Source organism: Balaenoptera musculus, chromosome 4 (assembly GCF_009873245.2).
Source record: "Balaenoptera musculus isolate JJ_BM4_2016_0621 chromosome 4, mBalMus1.pri.v3, whole genome shotgun sequence".
Classification (NCBI taxonomy): Eukaryota; Metazoa; Chordata; class Mammalia; order Artiodactyla; family Balaenopteridae; genus Balaenoptera; species Balaenoptera musculus.
Genome location: NC_045788.1, coordinates 76,495,846 through 76,511,919, shown reverse-complemented (window position 1 = coordinate 76,511,919; position 16,074 = coordinate 76,495,846). Strand labels below are relative to the sequence as shown.

The window sequence follows — 16,074 nt, the reverse complement described above, 5'->3', positions numbered from 1 at the left end:
TTGCTGTTAACCTGGGACTTACCTCCACTCCTCTCCTGTTTGCTGAATCCTGTGTTTCCCCTTTCTTGAATTACTTGCTTATTTTGGTAGAACACATCTCCAGTATCTTCCTATGAAAAGGAACATGGTAGATCAATTTTTGTAAATTCTTGCATGTCTGATTCATTCTATCTTCATACTTGATTGATCGTTTTGGTATAGAATTCTAAGTTGAAAATAATTTTCACTCAGAATTGTAAAGGCATTTATTCCTCCATTGTCTTCTAGATTCCAGTGTTGCTACTGAGAAGTCTGGTGTAATTCTTATTCCCAATCTTTTGTAGTGATCGTTTTCTTTCTCTTTTTCTCTTTAGAAAAAAAAAGCTAGAAGCTTTTAGAATCACCTTTGATAACAGTGTCCTGAAATTCACACTGATGTGCCTTAGTGCAGGGTCTCTTTTGGGAACTCAGTCAGCCCTTTCAATGTGAAGACTCATCCTCTATTTTGGCAAATTTTCTTATGTTATTTCATCCATAATTTCTTCCTCATTTTTTTCTCTGTTCTCTTTTTTGTAACTCTTATTAATCCAATCCACTGTTGGCCCTTGTGCATTGATCCTCTAGTTTTCTGTTATTTCTCTCCTGTTTTTCATTTCTTTTTTTTGTCGTTGTTCTAATTTCTGAGAGATTTTTCTTCGACTTTATCTTCTAATCCTTCCATTCAATTTTTATTTCCCCAATCACTTTTTAAATTTTCATTTTTAATTTAATGTTTTATAAACAAAATATATTTTTATATCTCAGAAGATTCTAATTAATTTTTAAAATTAATTTACGAAGTGTTTTCTTGTATGTCTTGCATTGTCCCTGTTTCTTACAACTTCCTTCATTCTGTTTGCTTGTTTGTTTTGATATTTCTCTTTCACTGTAGAGGCTTTCCTCAAATGTTTGGTGATTTTTGGCTATTTATATTTAAAAATAAATCACTAACCATTTCCCACTGAAAGGAGCCAAGGTTTCTTGGAGAAATGACTAATTCTAGGTCTGGGGCAGGAAATGTACAAGGTGAGCCTAGAATATCTCCTCACACCAAATAGTAAGGAAGCAAAGACCACTAGGGTCATAATGTCATAGGCCCAGGAGCCAATTTGAAGAGGCCCCCTACTGGCGAAAGATGGGATAGTCATGAGAGATAACTGCAATGGGTTGCAACACCCACAATGTTTAAAGCCATGAGTCTGTAATAATAATAATAATAATAATAATAATAATAATAATAATTAAATTAACTGATCATCATTGACAGATACTTCCAAGCCAGTTCATTATTTGAAAACTGGTGAATAAAGACAGAGTATCAAATATTTATCCTGCCTTTTCTATATGATTGTATCATTGGGTAATCAAATAGGAGATGAGGAGAAGTTTCTCCTTGTAGAAGTAGTCCAGCTAATGTACTGTAACACCTAAAGAATTAATGGATCTGGGAAACAATCATCAATGGCTGCTAACATTAAAAAAAAAACAGAAAATCAGACACTATGTACTGCCTAAAAAAGTATACAATAACACATCTGAAGTAATCTTGCCAGAATCTAAACTAAATAAAGTCTTTAAATCTAACAATCAATTCACAGATGATACAGGGAACAGAGGAATACATTAAATTGTACCATTTGGATTACAATCAGCAAAGTCAGGATTGTGGGAAACACTATAGGACAAATGACCAGTTTTCTTCAATAAATAAATTGCACAAAGAGAGAAAAAGAAATATTGTTCTAGCCCTGTACCCCATCAGTGCGATTTCACCTTTCCTGGGGTCTCCAAATTTGGAGCCTCACCAGTTGGGTCTTTAAAGAAAGGGTCTTAAAGCAGGAGGCATAACCCTCCCAGACTTCAGACAATACTACAAAGCTACAGTAATCAAAACAACGTGGTATTGGCACAAAAACAGACAGATGGATAAGTGGAACAGAATAGAGAGCCCAGAAAAAAACCCACACCGTAGGGTCAATTAATCTTTGACAAAGGAGGCAAGAATATAAAATGGGAAAAAAGTCTCTTCAGCAAGTCGTGCTGGGGAAGTTGGACAGCTGCATGCAAATCAATGAAGTTAGAAGACACCCTTACACCATGCACAAAAATAAACTCAAAACAGCTTAAAGACTTAAACATAAGATATGACACCATAAAACTCCTAGAAGAGAGCATAGGCAAAACATTCTCTGACATAAACTGTACCAATGTTTTCTTAGGTCAGTCTCCAAAGGCAATAGAAGTAAAAACAAAAATAAACAAATGGGACCTACTCAAACTTACAAGCTTTTGCACAGCAAAGGAAACCACAAACAAAATGAAAAGACAACCTACGGACTGGGAGAAAATATTTGCAAATGATGCGACCAACGAGGGCTTAATTTCCAAAATACACAAACAGCTCATGCAACTCAACAACAACAAAAACCAAACAACCCAATCGAAAAATGGGCAGAAGACCTAAATAGACATTTCTCCAAAGAAGACATACAGATGGCCAATAGGCACATCAAAAGATGCTCAGTGGGCTTCCCTGGTGGCGCAGTGGTTGAGAATCTGCCTGCTAATGCAGGGGACACGGGTTCGAGCCCTGGTCTGGGAGGATCCCACATGCCGCGGAGCAACTGGGCCCGTGAGCCACAACTACTGAGCCTGCGCGTCTGGAGCCTGTGCTCTGCAACGAGAGAGGCCGCGATAGTGAGAGGCCCGCACGCCGCGATGAGGAGTGGCCCCCGCTTGCCGCAACTAGAGAAAGCCCTAACACATAAACGAAGACCCAACACAGCCAAAAATAAAAATAAATAAATAAATTTAAAAAAAAAAAAAAAGATGCTCAGCATTGCTAATTATTAGAGAAATGCAGATCAAAACTACAACAAGGTACCAGCTCACACCTGTCAGAATGGCCATCATTAAAAAGTTTATAAATAACAAATGCTGGAGAGGGTGTGGAGAACAGGGAACACTCTTACACTGTTGGTGGGAATGTAAACTGGTGCAGCAGCTATGGAAAACGTATGGAGGTTCCTCAAAAAACTAAAACTAGAGTTGCCATATGATCCAGCAATTCCACTCCTGGGCGTATACCCAGACAAAAGTATAATTCAAGAAGATACGTGCACCCCTATGTTCACAGCAGCACTATTTACAATAGCCAAGACATGGAAATAACCTAAATGTCCATCAACAGATGAAAGAATAAAGAAGATGTGGTATATATAGACAATGGAACGTTACTCAGCCATCAGAAAGAATGAAATAATGCCATTTGCAGCAACATGGATGGACCTAGAGATTAGCATAACGAGCAAAGTAAGTCAGAAAGAGAAAGACAAATACCATATGATATCACTTATATGTGGAATCTAAAATATGGCACAAATGAACATATCTACAATACAGAAAGACTCACAGACATAGAGAATAGAGTTGTGGTTGCCAAGGTGGTGGGGGGAGGTGAGGGAAGGAATGGAAGTTTGGGATTAGCAGAGGCAAACTATTATATACAGGATGGATAAACAACAAGGTCCTACTGTATAGCACAGGGAACTATATTCAATATCCTGTGACAAAACAAGATGGAAAAGAATATGAAAAAGTATATATATATGTATAACTGAGTCACTTTGCTGCACAGAAGAAATTAGCACAACTTTGCAAATCAACTACACTTCAATAAAAAAATTTTTTAAATGAAAAAAAGGGTCTTAATCTCCCTTTATTGGGGGAGGGGTAAATGGAGGAAGGGATTACTGTGTGGGATGGGACAGGAGATCTGGGTTCTGACCTCTCAATTTAGATAATTTCAACCATTTCCCCCTTTTAGCCTTGTACCTCATCCTCACATTCCACAATATCCAACACCCCAATTTCTGAGGCCTCCTGGGGAGTCATCACGCTTCTCTGCCATATCTCCCTCTGTAAACTGTTCTGCTCTACTAAATTGGTTATGATTTGCTCCATCCATTTTCCACCTTCCCAGAATACATTTAATCTCTTCTCTACTGACATCTCTTTTGTTCTCTCTGTCACTGCAGATCTGTACCTTCTAAAATTTCTCACTGTCCTTTTAGTGAATTTTGTGAAGGAGTGGAGATAAGATGTGTACGATCAATCAGCCATGTAGAATGCCTTAAAGTAGGACTGTCCCAGAAATTCCAGGATGGCAATCTCTAGTAAAGAGAAACTGCGTGGTTTTCTGGTATGGGGAAAGCAGTTGAGACAGCCAGGAACTGGATAATCTCCTTATAGACTCAGCAACTCCCCTGGACACCAGAGACAATGGCTGAACGTTAAAACAGCTGAGCATTAAGTCCACCACTCATCAGAGTTTAGATTTCAAAAAACTATGGAGCTGCCAGCTTAGTTTGGACAATGTGGAGACAAATAGAAAAGAGCTCAGGATCAGCCTCACCATCTGCCCAGGCGCAAACAAAGCCCCATGTGCATCCTGATGCAAATGTGCAGAACAGTCCCCATGTCTGCACATGCAAGACATGTGGCAGCCCAAGATCATAAATCCATTGCAATTAGGCCTCCAGCCACGTCATCCTCTGGAACTGCTCTGGCACAGGTGGCTCATGAGCTCCTGATTGACAAATCCAAGTAAGCTTATCATTCAGCAGCCCCCTGACACTGTTGACCACTCGCCACCTTTTCTTTCCCACAACCAGTTTATTAAGTTACAGTGATAAATAACAATCACTGGTGAGCTGATTTGGTTTCCCCTCCCCTTCTGCAAGCACGGGCGTGTACGCGCGCACACACACACACACACACACACACACACACGCAGGCACGCACGCACTCTGCCCCCTCTGCCGCTACCTGCATCTCTCCTCCCTTGTTGCTTAGAGACTTGAGAAGGAAGCTGGGTTTTTCTATTTTCCTTAAGGAAGAGTAGCTTACACAAATTGTTTAACAGGGGTTAGGTACTTAGAAGTCCTTTTAATGGACACTGGTTTGCATAAACTGTTTGCATTTAGATTTTTCTTTAAGGGATGTTAATTATTTAAACTATCAATAAAGCACTGAGGTTTGAGTTTGGTTAAATCATACCCTGGGGCCATGTGGGAGGATCTGTTGGCTGTAATGGAGAGTTATAACTGCGTGTGTGCCCCAGGCAGGATGGAGAGTAAAGGAAGTTGGGCTGGGGAACGGGGAGGCCTTGACCCTGTCTCCTCTTTTCAGCAAAGGGGTGCAGCTCATTTTTAGCACTTAGTTGCTGTGAGTCAATTGTGATAGCAGATGCTGTGGACTGAAAGCTTATAAACAGGAACCCAAAGCCCCAGACAGGGCAATGGAGGAGCGCTCAATGAAGTCCAGCTTTCATGGTCAAAAGGCAGGGCTTTCTCATCAGAGGACAAACCAGGAGACCAGAGGCTGAGGTCGGCCTCCTGCCTGGTCGAGGGGATGCTGGACAGCCCGCTCTAACTTCTCTCTCGTTCCCTTCTCTTTGTGGCTAGGTGGTTCCCCCTATGGTGGGGAGGTGGGGATGTGACCATGAATTGTATTTATTTATCTCCTTAGTTCTGTTACAGAGAATCCAATCTGAACTCCTGGAGTCAGGCCCTAAGAGACACCCTGGGAAGGTGGTAAAACCAATTCCTGATGCAGTTGTGGTTGGTCTGCAGAAAAGCCTTCAGAAAAGCCCCAGAGGCCCAGCCCCTGCCTCAATCATGAGTGATAGGGCTGGCAGAAGGTACCTTCCCATGGCTGAGACCAGATGCACACGGAGCAGAATGAACCAAAAGCCAGGCCTCAGCATCAAGCCGGAGGGTCCTACCATCTGGTAAGGTACGGGACCCAGGACCTGCAGGTCAACTGTCAAGGACACCTGGGGAAGCCGAACCAGTTGGGCAGCATCTACAAAAAAGGCCTTAACATCCTAGAGCAGTGGTTCCTATATCTGGCTGCACAAAGGAATCACCTGGGAGCCTTTAAAAATCCCAGTGCCCGGCTGTACCCTAGAACAGAACCTCTGAGGCATCAGTGCTTTTTAAAGCTCCTCTGGTGATTCTAGGGGGCAACCAAGGGAGAACCAGTGTCTAGAGTCAGGCTAGCCCCAGTCCCATCCTGATTTATGCTACCCAGCTCTGCAAGCCAGAAACCTAGATGGCACCACTGTAGTCCAAGCCTTCGCTAAGCCCTCCAGAGCTGCCACCTTCCCAACTCTAGGGGTCACCTTCACACAGAAGACAATGTGCCTGGTGCTCTGTGGAGCCGTGCGATGCTGTGACGCTGTATGATTCTGCCACCTGAAGATCATTTCCTTTCTTCTCTCCATCCCCACTCTGCTGCCTTAATTCAATTCTCCCCATCAATCACCTGGGTTATTGCCGTTTCTCCTAACCAGTTCCTCTGCTAATCCATTCTCTGCATTGGGCTAGGTGATCTGAACACCAGATCTGTTCATGCCACTTCTCGGCTTATACCTCTTTGCCTTCAAAATAAAATATGGACCCCTCTGCTCAGCCATGAAGACCCTCTGTGATGTAGCCTCTCTCTCTTCCTGGGCCTCATCTCCTACCTTTATCCCACTCCCACCCCATGATCCTGCCACACTGCTCCCCTCGGTGCTCCATGCTATTTCACAGCTTGTCGCCTCCTTAGCTGCCTGGCCAAACCCCATCCTTCAAACTGCAGCCCAAGGGCAGCTCTCTGGGAAGACTTTTCAGACCCTGCAGAGCCTGGGGGTTCCTCATGCCTCTGGGCACCTGGCACCTGGCATGCACCCCTTCTTACATGCTTCCCACAGCGCTGCCATTATTTCTGTGCATCTGTCTCTCTTTCCCCACTTTGGCCACTTTACTGTTCCCAGAAGACTTTCATTTGCAGACCATGGGAACTTAATAAAAAGCCAACTGCCTCCTGAGCACAAGGCAGGACCCTCGGATCCACTTCCTCCCACCCACTTTGGACCATCTCTGCACTGGCTGCCCCCAGGCCCTGACCTGCAGGGTTTGGCATCTTGGCTTCATTTCCCATGGAAGTCACTTGGAAACTAGGCTCTGGCTGGGCTGCTTGTGACCGACCAAGCTGGCAGGACATGGGATGCTGCCTCTGGGAATTTACTCCACCTTGCTCCAGCCCAGGCCCCAGGAACATGTCCCATCCAGGAAAGGGAATCGTTTATGATCTCTTATGTGCTTGCTCCTTCAGGCAAGGGACAGAGCCTGATTCACCTTTGGATCTCAAATGCCTAGTACCATGCCTGGGACTGGACCCAGCATTTAGTAGGTATTCCATAAATATTTGTTAATGTTTATTAATGTTTATTAAAAATGGATGAATGGAATTTCTTTTCAATTTCCCCTAGTTCTTCCTGGCTCCTCCTTTTGGATGGTCACACCTTTTCTGCTCCCTGTGGAGCACCTCCTCTGTGGCAACCAGCTGCAATGGCCCCTCGGGGTCTAGACCCAGGTGCAGCTAGAAGAAACTAGGCCAGAGTGTCACACTAGCTCACCAAGGAGGTCTCCCCTTCCCCAACTGCCCTTTGTAGTGAAACACTATACCAAATAGCCCAGCCCCTGACTAACTCCTTGTACCATTCTCTAATTAGTTTCTGTGTATCACTCATCATCTTTTCCTGGCTGTGCTGTGAGCCCTAGCGGCCAGAGACTCTGCTTGTCTTATAGCCCCTCCTCCCCCAGCTCACTTTTGATACACAGCAAGTGCTCAAGGAACACTTGATCACTGGAGACCAGCAAGCCTCACCTGGACACAGGAACTGAGGCCCTCCCCTCATTGACAAAGAGATGGCCTTCCTTTCTCTAGAATGTCCAGCCTCTGCAGAGATGATATGGCATCTGTTTCTCAATCTGGGATAAATGTTCTGGATCAAGGAGTCCCATCAAAGTGCCTCCCAAAGCACTTAGGGAATTATGCTGGGGGAGTCCTTCTTGGCAGCAGATAACAAATCAATCGCAGCTCAGTGAAAATGCTGAGCTACAATGGGATCACTCAGGCCAGGCTAAGAAAGGAACCAGGGACACCCTTTCCCTCGAGGCCCAAACCCAGAGACCCTCCTGTGGATTTAGCAGCTGGACTTAGCATGACCAGCCGTTCCAGTTTGCCCAGTACTGTACTGGTTCTAGTGAAAGTCCTGCGTCCTGGGACCCCTCAGTCCAGGCAAACAGGAGCACCTAGCTCCTGTCCTCACAGCGCAGGAGCCCTGCGTGTGCCCCCATGTTCCTGTGGCCGCGCCCCCACTTCCAAATATCTTCCCGGCCATTACCCCGACCGCCGGTGTGAGCCCACAGCCAGTGAAAAGGACACAGGGCTCCTGATTTCAACCCTGGGGGTTCAATTCTGAATCTCGCTCCTTGTGCTGCCCTGGCCCCAGCCCCCAAATACCAGGGAAATTACAGGGAAGGGAAGCAAATGTACCTGAAGGAGGGAGACATTGGCAAGGCTGAGTCTGAAGAGGTAGTTCCTGTGAAAACAGAAACAGAGACGGTAAGTCAGGCCGGTTCTGCAGGTAGGTCTCCAGGAACAGCTTCGTGGCTCCTGCCTCGTGGGGTGCCAGGACTGGGTGCCGACTGCAGACGGCTGCCAATGGGCCGACCCCAGGGAGAGCTCCACCTCCGTGTGCTCATTTAATCTGCACTGCCACGCCGGGAGTAGAGAGAAAACTCCATTTTACAGACGAGGAAACAGTTTGGGTAAATGGCCCAAATCATAGAGATAGTAAGTGCAGGAGGTGGGATTGAAACCCAGACGCATCTGCCCCCAAAGCCCACGCTGTCTCTGTTCCCCGCCATCCCAGCAGGCCCAGGGCAGAGCTTCCTACACCCCTTTCCCAACCGTGGAAACTGTTTCTGTTCAACATAAAGCCTCATGGAGCTCTTGTGAGGACCCAGGCAGGTCATCTTCCTCCTTCCCTCGACTACCTCCCTGACCCACTTCCCCTCCTCAGACAGGCCAGCCATCTGTCCTGGCTCCACGGCCTGGGCCCCTGGAGTCCTGTCTGCTTCCTCATCTCCCGCAGTCCCTCCCGCGGTCAGTGACTCTGGATCTGACCTTTCCATGGCCACCTCCCTGGACCAGCCTGTCTCCTTTTGCCCAAACTGCCCCTCTGCCACCTTGTGGCTCCTCTCTTCCACATCGCCACCTGCACGGGGCTGCCAGATTCACCCTCCTCAAACGCTGCTTTCATCATACCAGCCTGCTGCTCGAAAACCTTAAATAAGGAAACTCATATCCACACGAAAACCTGCACACGGATGTTTATAACAGCTTTATTCATAATTGCCAGAACTTGGAAGCAACCAAAATGTCCTTCAGTAGTTGCGTGGATAAACTGTGGTGCATCCAGACAATGGAATATTATTCAGTGTTAAAAAGAAATGAGCTATCAAGCCATGGAAAGACGTAGGGGAAGCTTAAATGCATATTACTAAGTGAAAAAAGCCGATTTGGAAAGGTTATATGCTGTATGATTTCATTATATGATATTCTGGAAAAGGCAGAACTATGGAGACATTAAAACGATCAGCGGTTGCCAGGGGGTGGGGTGGCGGCGGGGATGAACAGGCAGAGCACAGGGGATTTTTAGGGCAGTGAAACTACTAGGTATGACACCCTAATGATGAATACATGATATTATACATTTGTCCAGACCCACAGAATGTACACCACCAAGAGTGAACCTTAAGGTAAACTCTGGACTCTGGGTGATGATGATGTGTCAGTGTAGGTTCATCAATTGTAACAAATGCACCTGCGGTGGAGGCTACTGGTGGTGAGGGAAGCTGGGCCTGTGTGGGGCGGGGGTGCCTATGGGAACTCTCTGTACCTTCCTGTCAAGTTTGCTGCCAACCTAAAACTGCTCTAAAAAAATAAAGTCTTAATTAAAAAAAAAACACCTTAAATAATAGTAATGATGATACCATCACTACTATGACTATCGCCCACTTACTGAGCGCTCATGGGGTCAGGCGCTGCTGAAACTGCTTTGCACGGACTCTGGAGCCACAAGGCACTATGCGTGGACTCGGAGGGTGGCAGGACCCCCGGGTCAGAGAGCCACATGAAAGTGGTTGCAGGTTCAGAGTAGCCCCTGTGGCAGAGGCAGGGAGAATTCCAGCTCAGCCACTTGCTGGGGGCCTTCTGAGGGGCTCAGTGTCCGCATCTGTAAAATGGAGAAACTAATGCCTGTCATTCTTATTTCATAGGGCCGTGGAGACAGAGGAATGGTGTGACGCATGTTGAAAGGCTTTATTAACGTCAAACAGATGTAAAGTTTGGGTTTTCCCTAAGATTTTTCTTTCCTTCTTACATCTTCTTCTGGCCATTCCTCTTGGTTCCTGAAGTTTTCAGGAATGATCGCTTTAGAAAGTTCTGGCCCACCTTAGCTGTGCTGAGAAATGAGGGGAAAGGTTGTCGAGTGGGCCAGAAAGAGAGGGAGAGGCCCTGCTGAGTGAATCCAGGGGCCTGAAGGAGACACCTCTGGCTCTGGGTCCAGGACCCACTCGGCTGCTTTTCTGTCCTGGTGGGCCTCACTAGGGGACCTTGGCTCCAGGCCTCTGAGGTCCCTCCCCAGGCCCCTCCTCTGCCCCCACCCTCCCAGCCTGGGGACGGATGGGCTCCAGCTTAAGGCTCTGCCCCAGCTGTCTGCTCAGGTAACACAGGCATCTGCTCACAGCTTTAAAAAATTAGGGGAAACATTGCATCACTTTATTCATTTTTATCTCAACAAAAATCATTCATCACAACATCGAAGTCTGCTTCCCTGGGAGATAAGAACAGAGAGAAATCTCTGAAGCTTGACCCATCTTAAACCCCTTACGCAACAAGGCGGGGTATAAATGAATAAAAAATTTCCCTAGCCTGAATTCCAGAGGCCCAGGGGGTCACAGAGAAGGGGGAAAATGTCAGGGAGAAGAGAAGGAGGAAGGAAAGAAGCTCCAAGAGAAAGGGGGAGAAGGAAGAAGCTGAGGACCCACTTCATTTGCTGTAAGGGGTGCAAGGGACCTGGTCCAGGTTTTCCCCCGGTTCTCTGTGGACATAGCCAGGCTCAAGGACCCAGGCAAAGGGATGTCTCCCCTCACCCGCATGTGGGGGAGGAAGAGGATCAGGAAGAGCAGTGTGAGCACAGGCAGGTGACTCAACCCTCCTGCGTTTCAGTTTCCTGGTCCATACAATGGGGATAATCATAGAACCTACTGCCTGGGGTTACCGTGAAGATGACATGACTTATTACATGCCTGATTTACTATACGTTTTAGACGTTTTACTATACATTTGGTACATAAAATAGTGCCTGGCACATGGCAGGTGCAGAATGAATGGCAGCTTTCAAAATGCTTCCACAAGGTTCAGAGCAAAGGCACCAGGATTTTTAAAATTTATTTATTTATTTATTGTCTAGTTGATTTACAATATTACAGTAGTTTCAGGTGTACAACATAGTGATTCAGTTGTTTTTTTTTTTAATTAATTAATTTATTTTTGGCTGTGTTGGGTCTTCGTTTCTGTGCGAGGGCTTTCTCTAGTTGTGGCAAGCGGGGGCCACTCTTCATCGCGGTGCGGGCCTCTCACTATCGCGGCCTCCCTTGCTGCGGAGCACAGGCTCCAGACGCGCAGGCTCAGTAATTGTGGCTCACGGGGCCAGTTGCTCCGTGGCATGTGGGATCTTCCCAGACCAGGGCTCGAACCCGTGTCCCCTGCATTGGCAGGCAGATTCTCAACCACTGCGCCACCAGGGAAGCCCCGTGATTCAGTATTTTTACAGCTTATACTCCATTTAAAGTTATTATAAAATATTGGCTTTATTTCCCTGTGCTGTACAGTTTATTCTTGTGGCCTATTTTTTCTATACACAGTAGTTTCTCTTAATCCCCTACTCCTATCGCCCCCCTCCTTTCCTCTCCCCACTGGTAACCACTAGTTTGTTCTCTATATCTGTGAGTCCGTTTCTGTTTTGCTATATTAATTCATTTGTTTTATTTTTTAGATTCCACATATAAATGATAACATTCGGTGTTCGTCTTTCTCTGTCTTACTTATTTCAAAGGCATCAGGATTCTAAAAACTACATATGTAAAGCTGGTGGACACTGAATCAGGTGGAAGGATGGCATTAATGTCAGCTTCCTGACTGCAGTGTTGTATTATGGTTATGCAAGATGTTACCACTGTTGGGGGGGAACGGGGTGAAAGATATAAGGATGCGATCTCTGTATTATTTCTTACATCTGCATGTAAATCTACCATTATCTCAACATAAAAAGTAAAACAATGATTCTCTTTGCTGGGAAAATAAGGTCCACACTCTTGTATACTTGCATATGTAGAGATTACTTTGGAGAGGACATGCGAACTCACCACAGGGCATGCCTCCAGTGAGGGGTCCTGCTTGGTGTAGCGGGCTGGCCCTGCTTTTCACTTTTGTACCTTCTGAATGTTATACCATAACACATATCACTGATGCAAAATAATAAGTTAATTTCAAAATTAAAAAAATAAAATGCATTCCGCCCCAGCTTCTTAATAGCCCTGTGATGTTGGCAGTGTCACATAACCCAGACTTTACAGATGAGGAAACTGAGGCTCACAGGTCAAGACCACCCAGGACAAGAATGCAGCTCATCTGGTCCAGAGCTCTGTCCTCGACTTGCCTCATTTTCACGTGGCAAATGAAGGGGTGGGGCCACTCAGGAAAGCCCAGAAGTCAAGAATGGTCAGCTACACAGTGGAGCCTGGAGGCGTCCAACCCAGTGGCCATCCTCCCTCACCCCAGACCTGCTGAATCAGAACCCCTGGGGCGGAGAGCTTCTGAAAAACACCAGTGCAGTTGGAGGTGGTAACGTGGGTTGGCAGAAAAAACTCTAGCCCTGAGGTTAGGGGACCTGGGTTCTCGTCCCCAGATTCTGTTGTCATCTTGCTATGTGGTCTTGGGAAGGTCACCTTCCCCACTCCAGCCTCTGCTTCCTCATGTTTAAATTGAGGACAGTTGGATTAGGCCAGTGATTCTGAAACTCCAGTGTGCATCAGGCTTACCTGGGGCGCTTGTTAAAACACAGGTTGCTGGGCCCCACCCCCAGAGTTTCTGACTCATTAGGTCTGGGGTAGGGCCCAAGAATTTGATTTCTAACGAGTTTCCCAATGCTACCGATGCTGCTATTCCCACTGGTCCCACAGACCATCTCTAAGCTCCCTTCCCTACCAGAGCTGACGGTCTATGATTCTGTGAGGATTCTCTCCTCCTACTCCACTCTGTAAAGTCTCTACAAGTCCTCCCTAGAGTGTATTACCCCTTGAATACCAGACCTGGGCAGTGGGGCTAACTGATATCGGGCAACAGGGAGGTGAGGTCCTTCATAAAAGAAGCACGTGGCCGGTGTCCCATGTCCCAGGTGCAGGCAGCCAGCCGGCCAGCAGGGGGCTCTGGGCACCTTCTCTGCATGGAGCTCCCTGGGAGGACACCAGCTAGGTAGGTCCTGGCAGGATGGCAGGGACAGGGGCTAGGAGGTTGCCAGCGGGCATTCCTGCCCTTAATAACTGCCAGACACTGAGGAATGTGGCTTGCTGAGATCTGGAGATCACTTCCTTCCCACCTCCCCCCACCCACCCATCCACTGCTTCCTTTTCTGGGGGACTGACATTCAGACACAGAGAGGGCCTGGTAGGGTGGAACAGGAGCCCAGGGTGAGGGTCTGCCCACAGAGGGTCATCCCAAATAATATTCCCTCCACTGAATTCGCTTAGAATTGATCCCCCAGTCCTGGCCCCAACCCTCCTGTACCTCATTACCTGGCTCCCACGATGAGCTGGTTTCTGGAAGGATCCAGAGCGAGCTGGGAGAAATCTTGGGCTCCAGGGTAGGTGAAGTTAGAGACCCATGGCTTCAGATCTGGGGGAGGGAGAAGCAGCCATTCGGTTACTGTCGGCCCAGGGGCTCCCAGCTGCACCAGCGTCGGACCCAAGAACGGAAGGGCTGCAGTGAGGCAGGGGCACCCCGGAGACCTGGGTTCTGCCTGCCCACCTCTGTGAGCAGCCGGCTGGGGGACAGGGAGTGGGGGTGGTGTCACTGCTCCTGCTTTGTTCCCTAGCTCAGAGAAGGGCTCCACCCACCCCCTAGCTGCGCAAAGGGACACCTGTAATCATCCTTGACCCCCCGAGACCCTCACCAGCCACACCAAACACACTGGCAAATCCTGTCCGTTCTCTGAAATCCATCCATCTCGCCCTCCGCACCCTATCCCCCAGCCAAGCCACCATCATCTCTTGCCTGGACTGGTGCCAACAGCATCCTAACTGGCATGGCTTCCACTCTTGCCCCTCCAGCCCATTTCCCACAAGGCAACAAAGTGATCTCTCTAAAATGCAAAGCTGGTTATGTCACTCTCTAGCTTAGAACTCTTTAATAGCTCCCAGTTTCCTCCAGGAAAAGTCCCAACTCCTTTGGGTTCTGGCCCCACTGTCCTCCCAAGTAGAATGAATGCCTGGCACATTAGTGATCTAGTGATCCACTGAAAGAATGATGCTTCTGCTTATACATTCCCCCTTACACCCTCCACTCCAGCCACACTCAACCAGAACACAGTGCACATCTCCAGATCTATCCTGCAGGAGCCTGCAAACCTTTGCAATTCTATTCTTCCTCAATGGAACAGTTCCTGTTTGTCCCCATCCCCACCCACCTCCTCCAAGAAGCCTTCCCTGACTCCCCCACGCAAGGTGACGGGCTCCTATAGACCTCTTCTTGACTGCCATCAAAGCTCCTATCTCACTGGGTGTCTAATCTGGTAGTTTGCCCTGGGGGACAGGGAAAATCTTGCTTCTGAGAGCTCTAGCCTCCGCCCAGCACCTGGAAGTATTTGAATGATTGTATGAATAATCGTCAACTCCCTTTTGTACAAGAAGCCTCAGGTTTTCAGACAAGACTCCACAGAGGTGGAAGAAATGGAGGGTGGGTGGGCAGTGCCCATCTCTGTCTCCAAGAAGGATCTTCCCAGCCAAGGCCAAAGTCTTTCATGGGGACCAGGTGGGCAGAGGAGACCTCGAAGCCCTCTGGATGGATGGGGCAGTGGTCTGGAGAGGGTACAGCTGGGGAACAGTGCCCAGCTGACTTTCCCTCCAAATGGAGAACCACTTCCCCCATCTTGGCTCACAGCCCCTTAACAGCTCTCCTTCAGCCCCTTCCTCATGGATGTGAGGGAACTGACCAGTAAAGAGAGAAAGCTGTGGGGCAGAGGAACTTTCACGCCGATAGGGTAAAGATGAGGGGAATGTGAGGAGGCCCTGAGATTTCTTCCTCACAGTGTATTAGTAACTGGCTCCCAGAAGGCTCAGAGTAGTGTGTGTCTGTGTGTGTGTGTGTGTTATGTGTGTGTGTGTAATCCAAGGGAAATAAATCAGTGCTCATTATCCCTCCACTACAGAGTAAAAGCAGCCCTTCATTTCTGCATGGCAGGCAAACACTTAATCGCTCCCTGGAGAACTGAAGGTTTTGCGAGTTGGATGTTTTTCAGAAAACTGTGATATGCACGATTAAAAAAAAGAAGAAAGAAAAACTGCAGCAAAATGAAGCAAATCCTTTGTGTCTGCCTCTGCCCTCAACAGGTGACTATAGGTTGGCAAGAACCATCACGAAGTTGCAATGGCATTTGGGTGATCACAGTATAAGGAGTGGATCTGGAGTCGGGTAGGCCGGGTTTTTAGCTGACCTCAGGGCCGCTCTCAGAAATCCTGATAGGATATCATGGTACCTTAGAGACTAAGCCAAGGGTCCTCCTTCTCCAGGAAGCCTTCCTGGATTATAACCTCTCCATCCTGATCTTATTTTGTTCCATATTCTCTCCACCCTTCGTGTTCCATCCACATTGCACGTTTTTGTCACTCTGAATGTGCTCATCTGTTTTCCGGGTGGGGTATGTGTATGTGTGTGTGAGAGGGGTTGCCATCCCCAGCATACTGGGTGCTCTCCAATAGTAGCAACCGGCTTGCACTTTAATCCCCTTCTTCCCTTCTGACAGGGGTATTCCAGATGTGGGCAGCTGAACAGGGGAAGACGTGGCATGACTGGTCTGCGGCAAACCAGGAGAAACTCCAT

General features: G+C 47.4%; 1 protein-coding gene across 8 annotated transcripts in view; it reads right to left on the bottom strand.

Moving 5' to 3' along the window:
• SEMA5B (semaphorin 5B) overlaps nucleotides 1-16,074 on the bottom strand; it is a 159,680-nt gene that overhangs the window by 53,628 nt on the left and 89,978 nt on the right. For all 8 annotated transcript variants that reach the window (XR_005019737.1, XR_005019736.1, XM_036851157.1 and 5 more), the window contains exons 3-4: nucleotides 13,773-13,872; nucleotides 8,407-8,452 (exon numbers count right to left, since the gene is read on the bottom strand). Coding sequence is in view for 6 of the 8 variants with exons in the window: in XM_036851157.1 (XP_036707052.1) it covers nucleotides 8,407-8,452; nucleotides 13,773-13,872 (146 nt within the window). In the remaining 2 variants the exon portion in view is untranslated. The remainder of the gene's footprint in view (nucleotides 1-8,406; nucleotides 8,453-13,772; nucleotides 13,873-16,074) is intronic.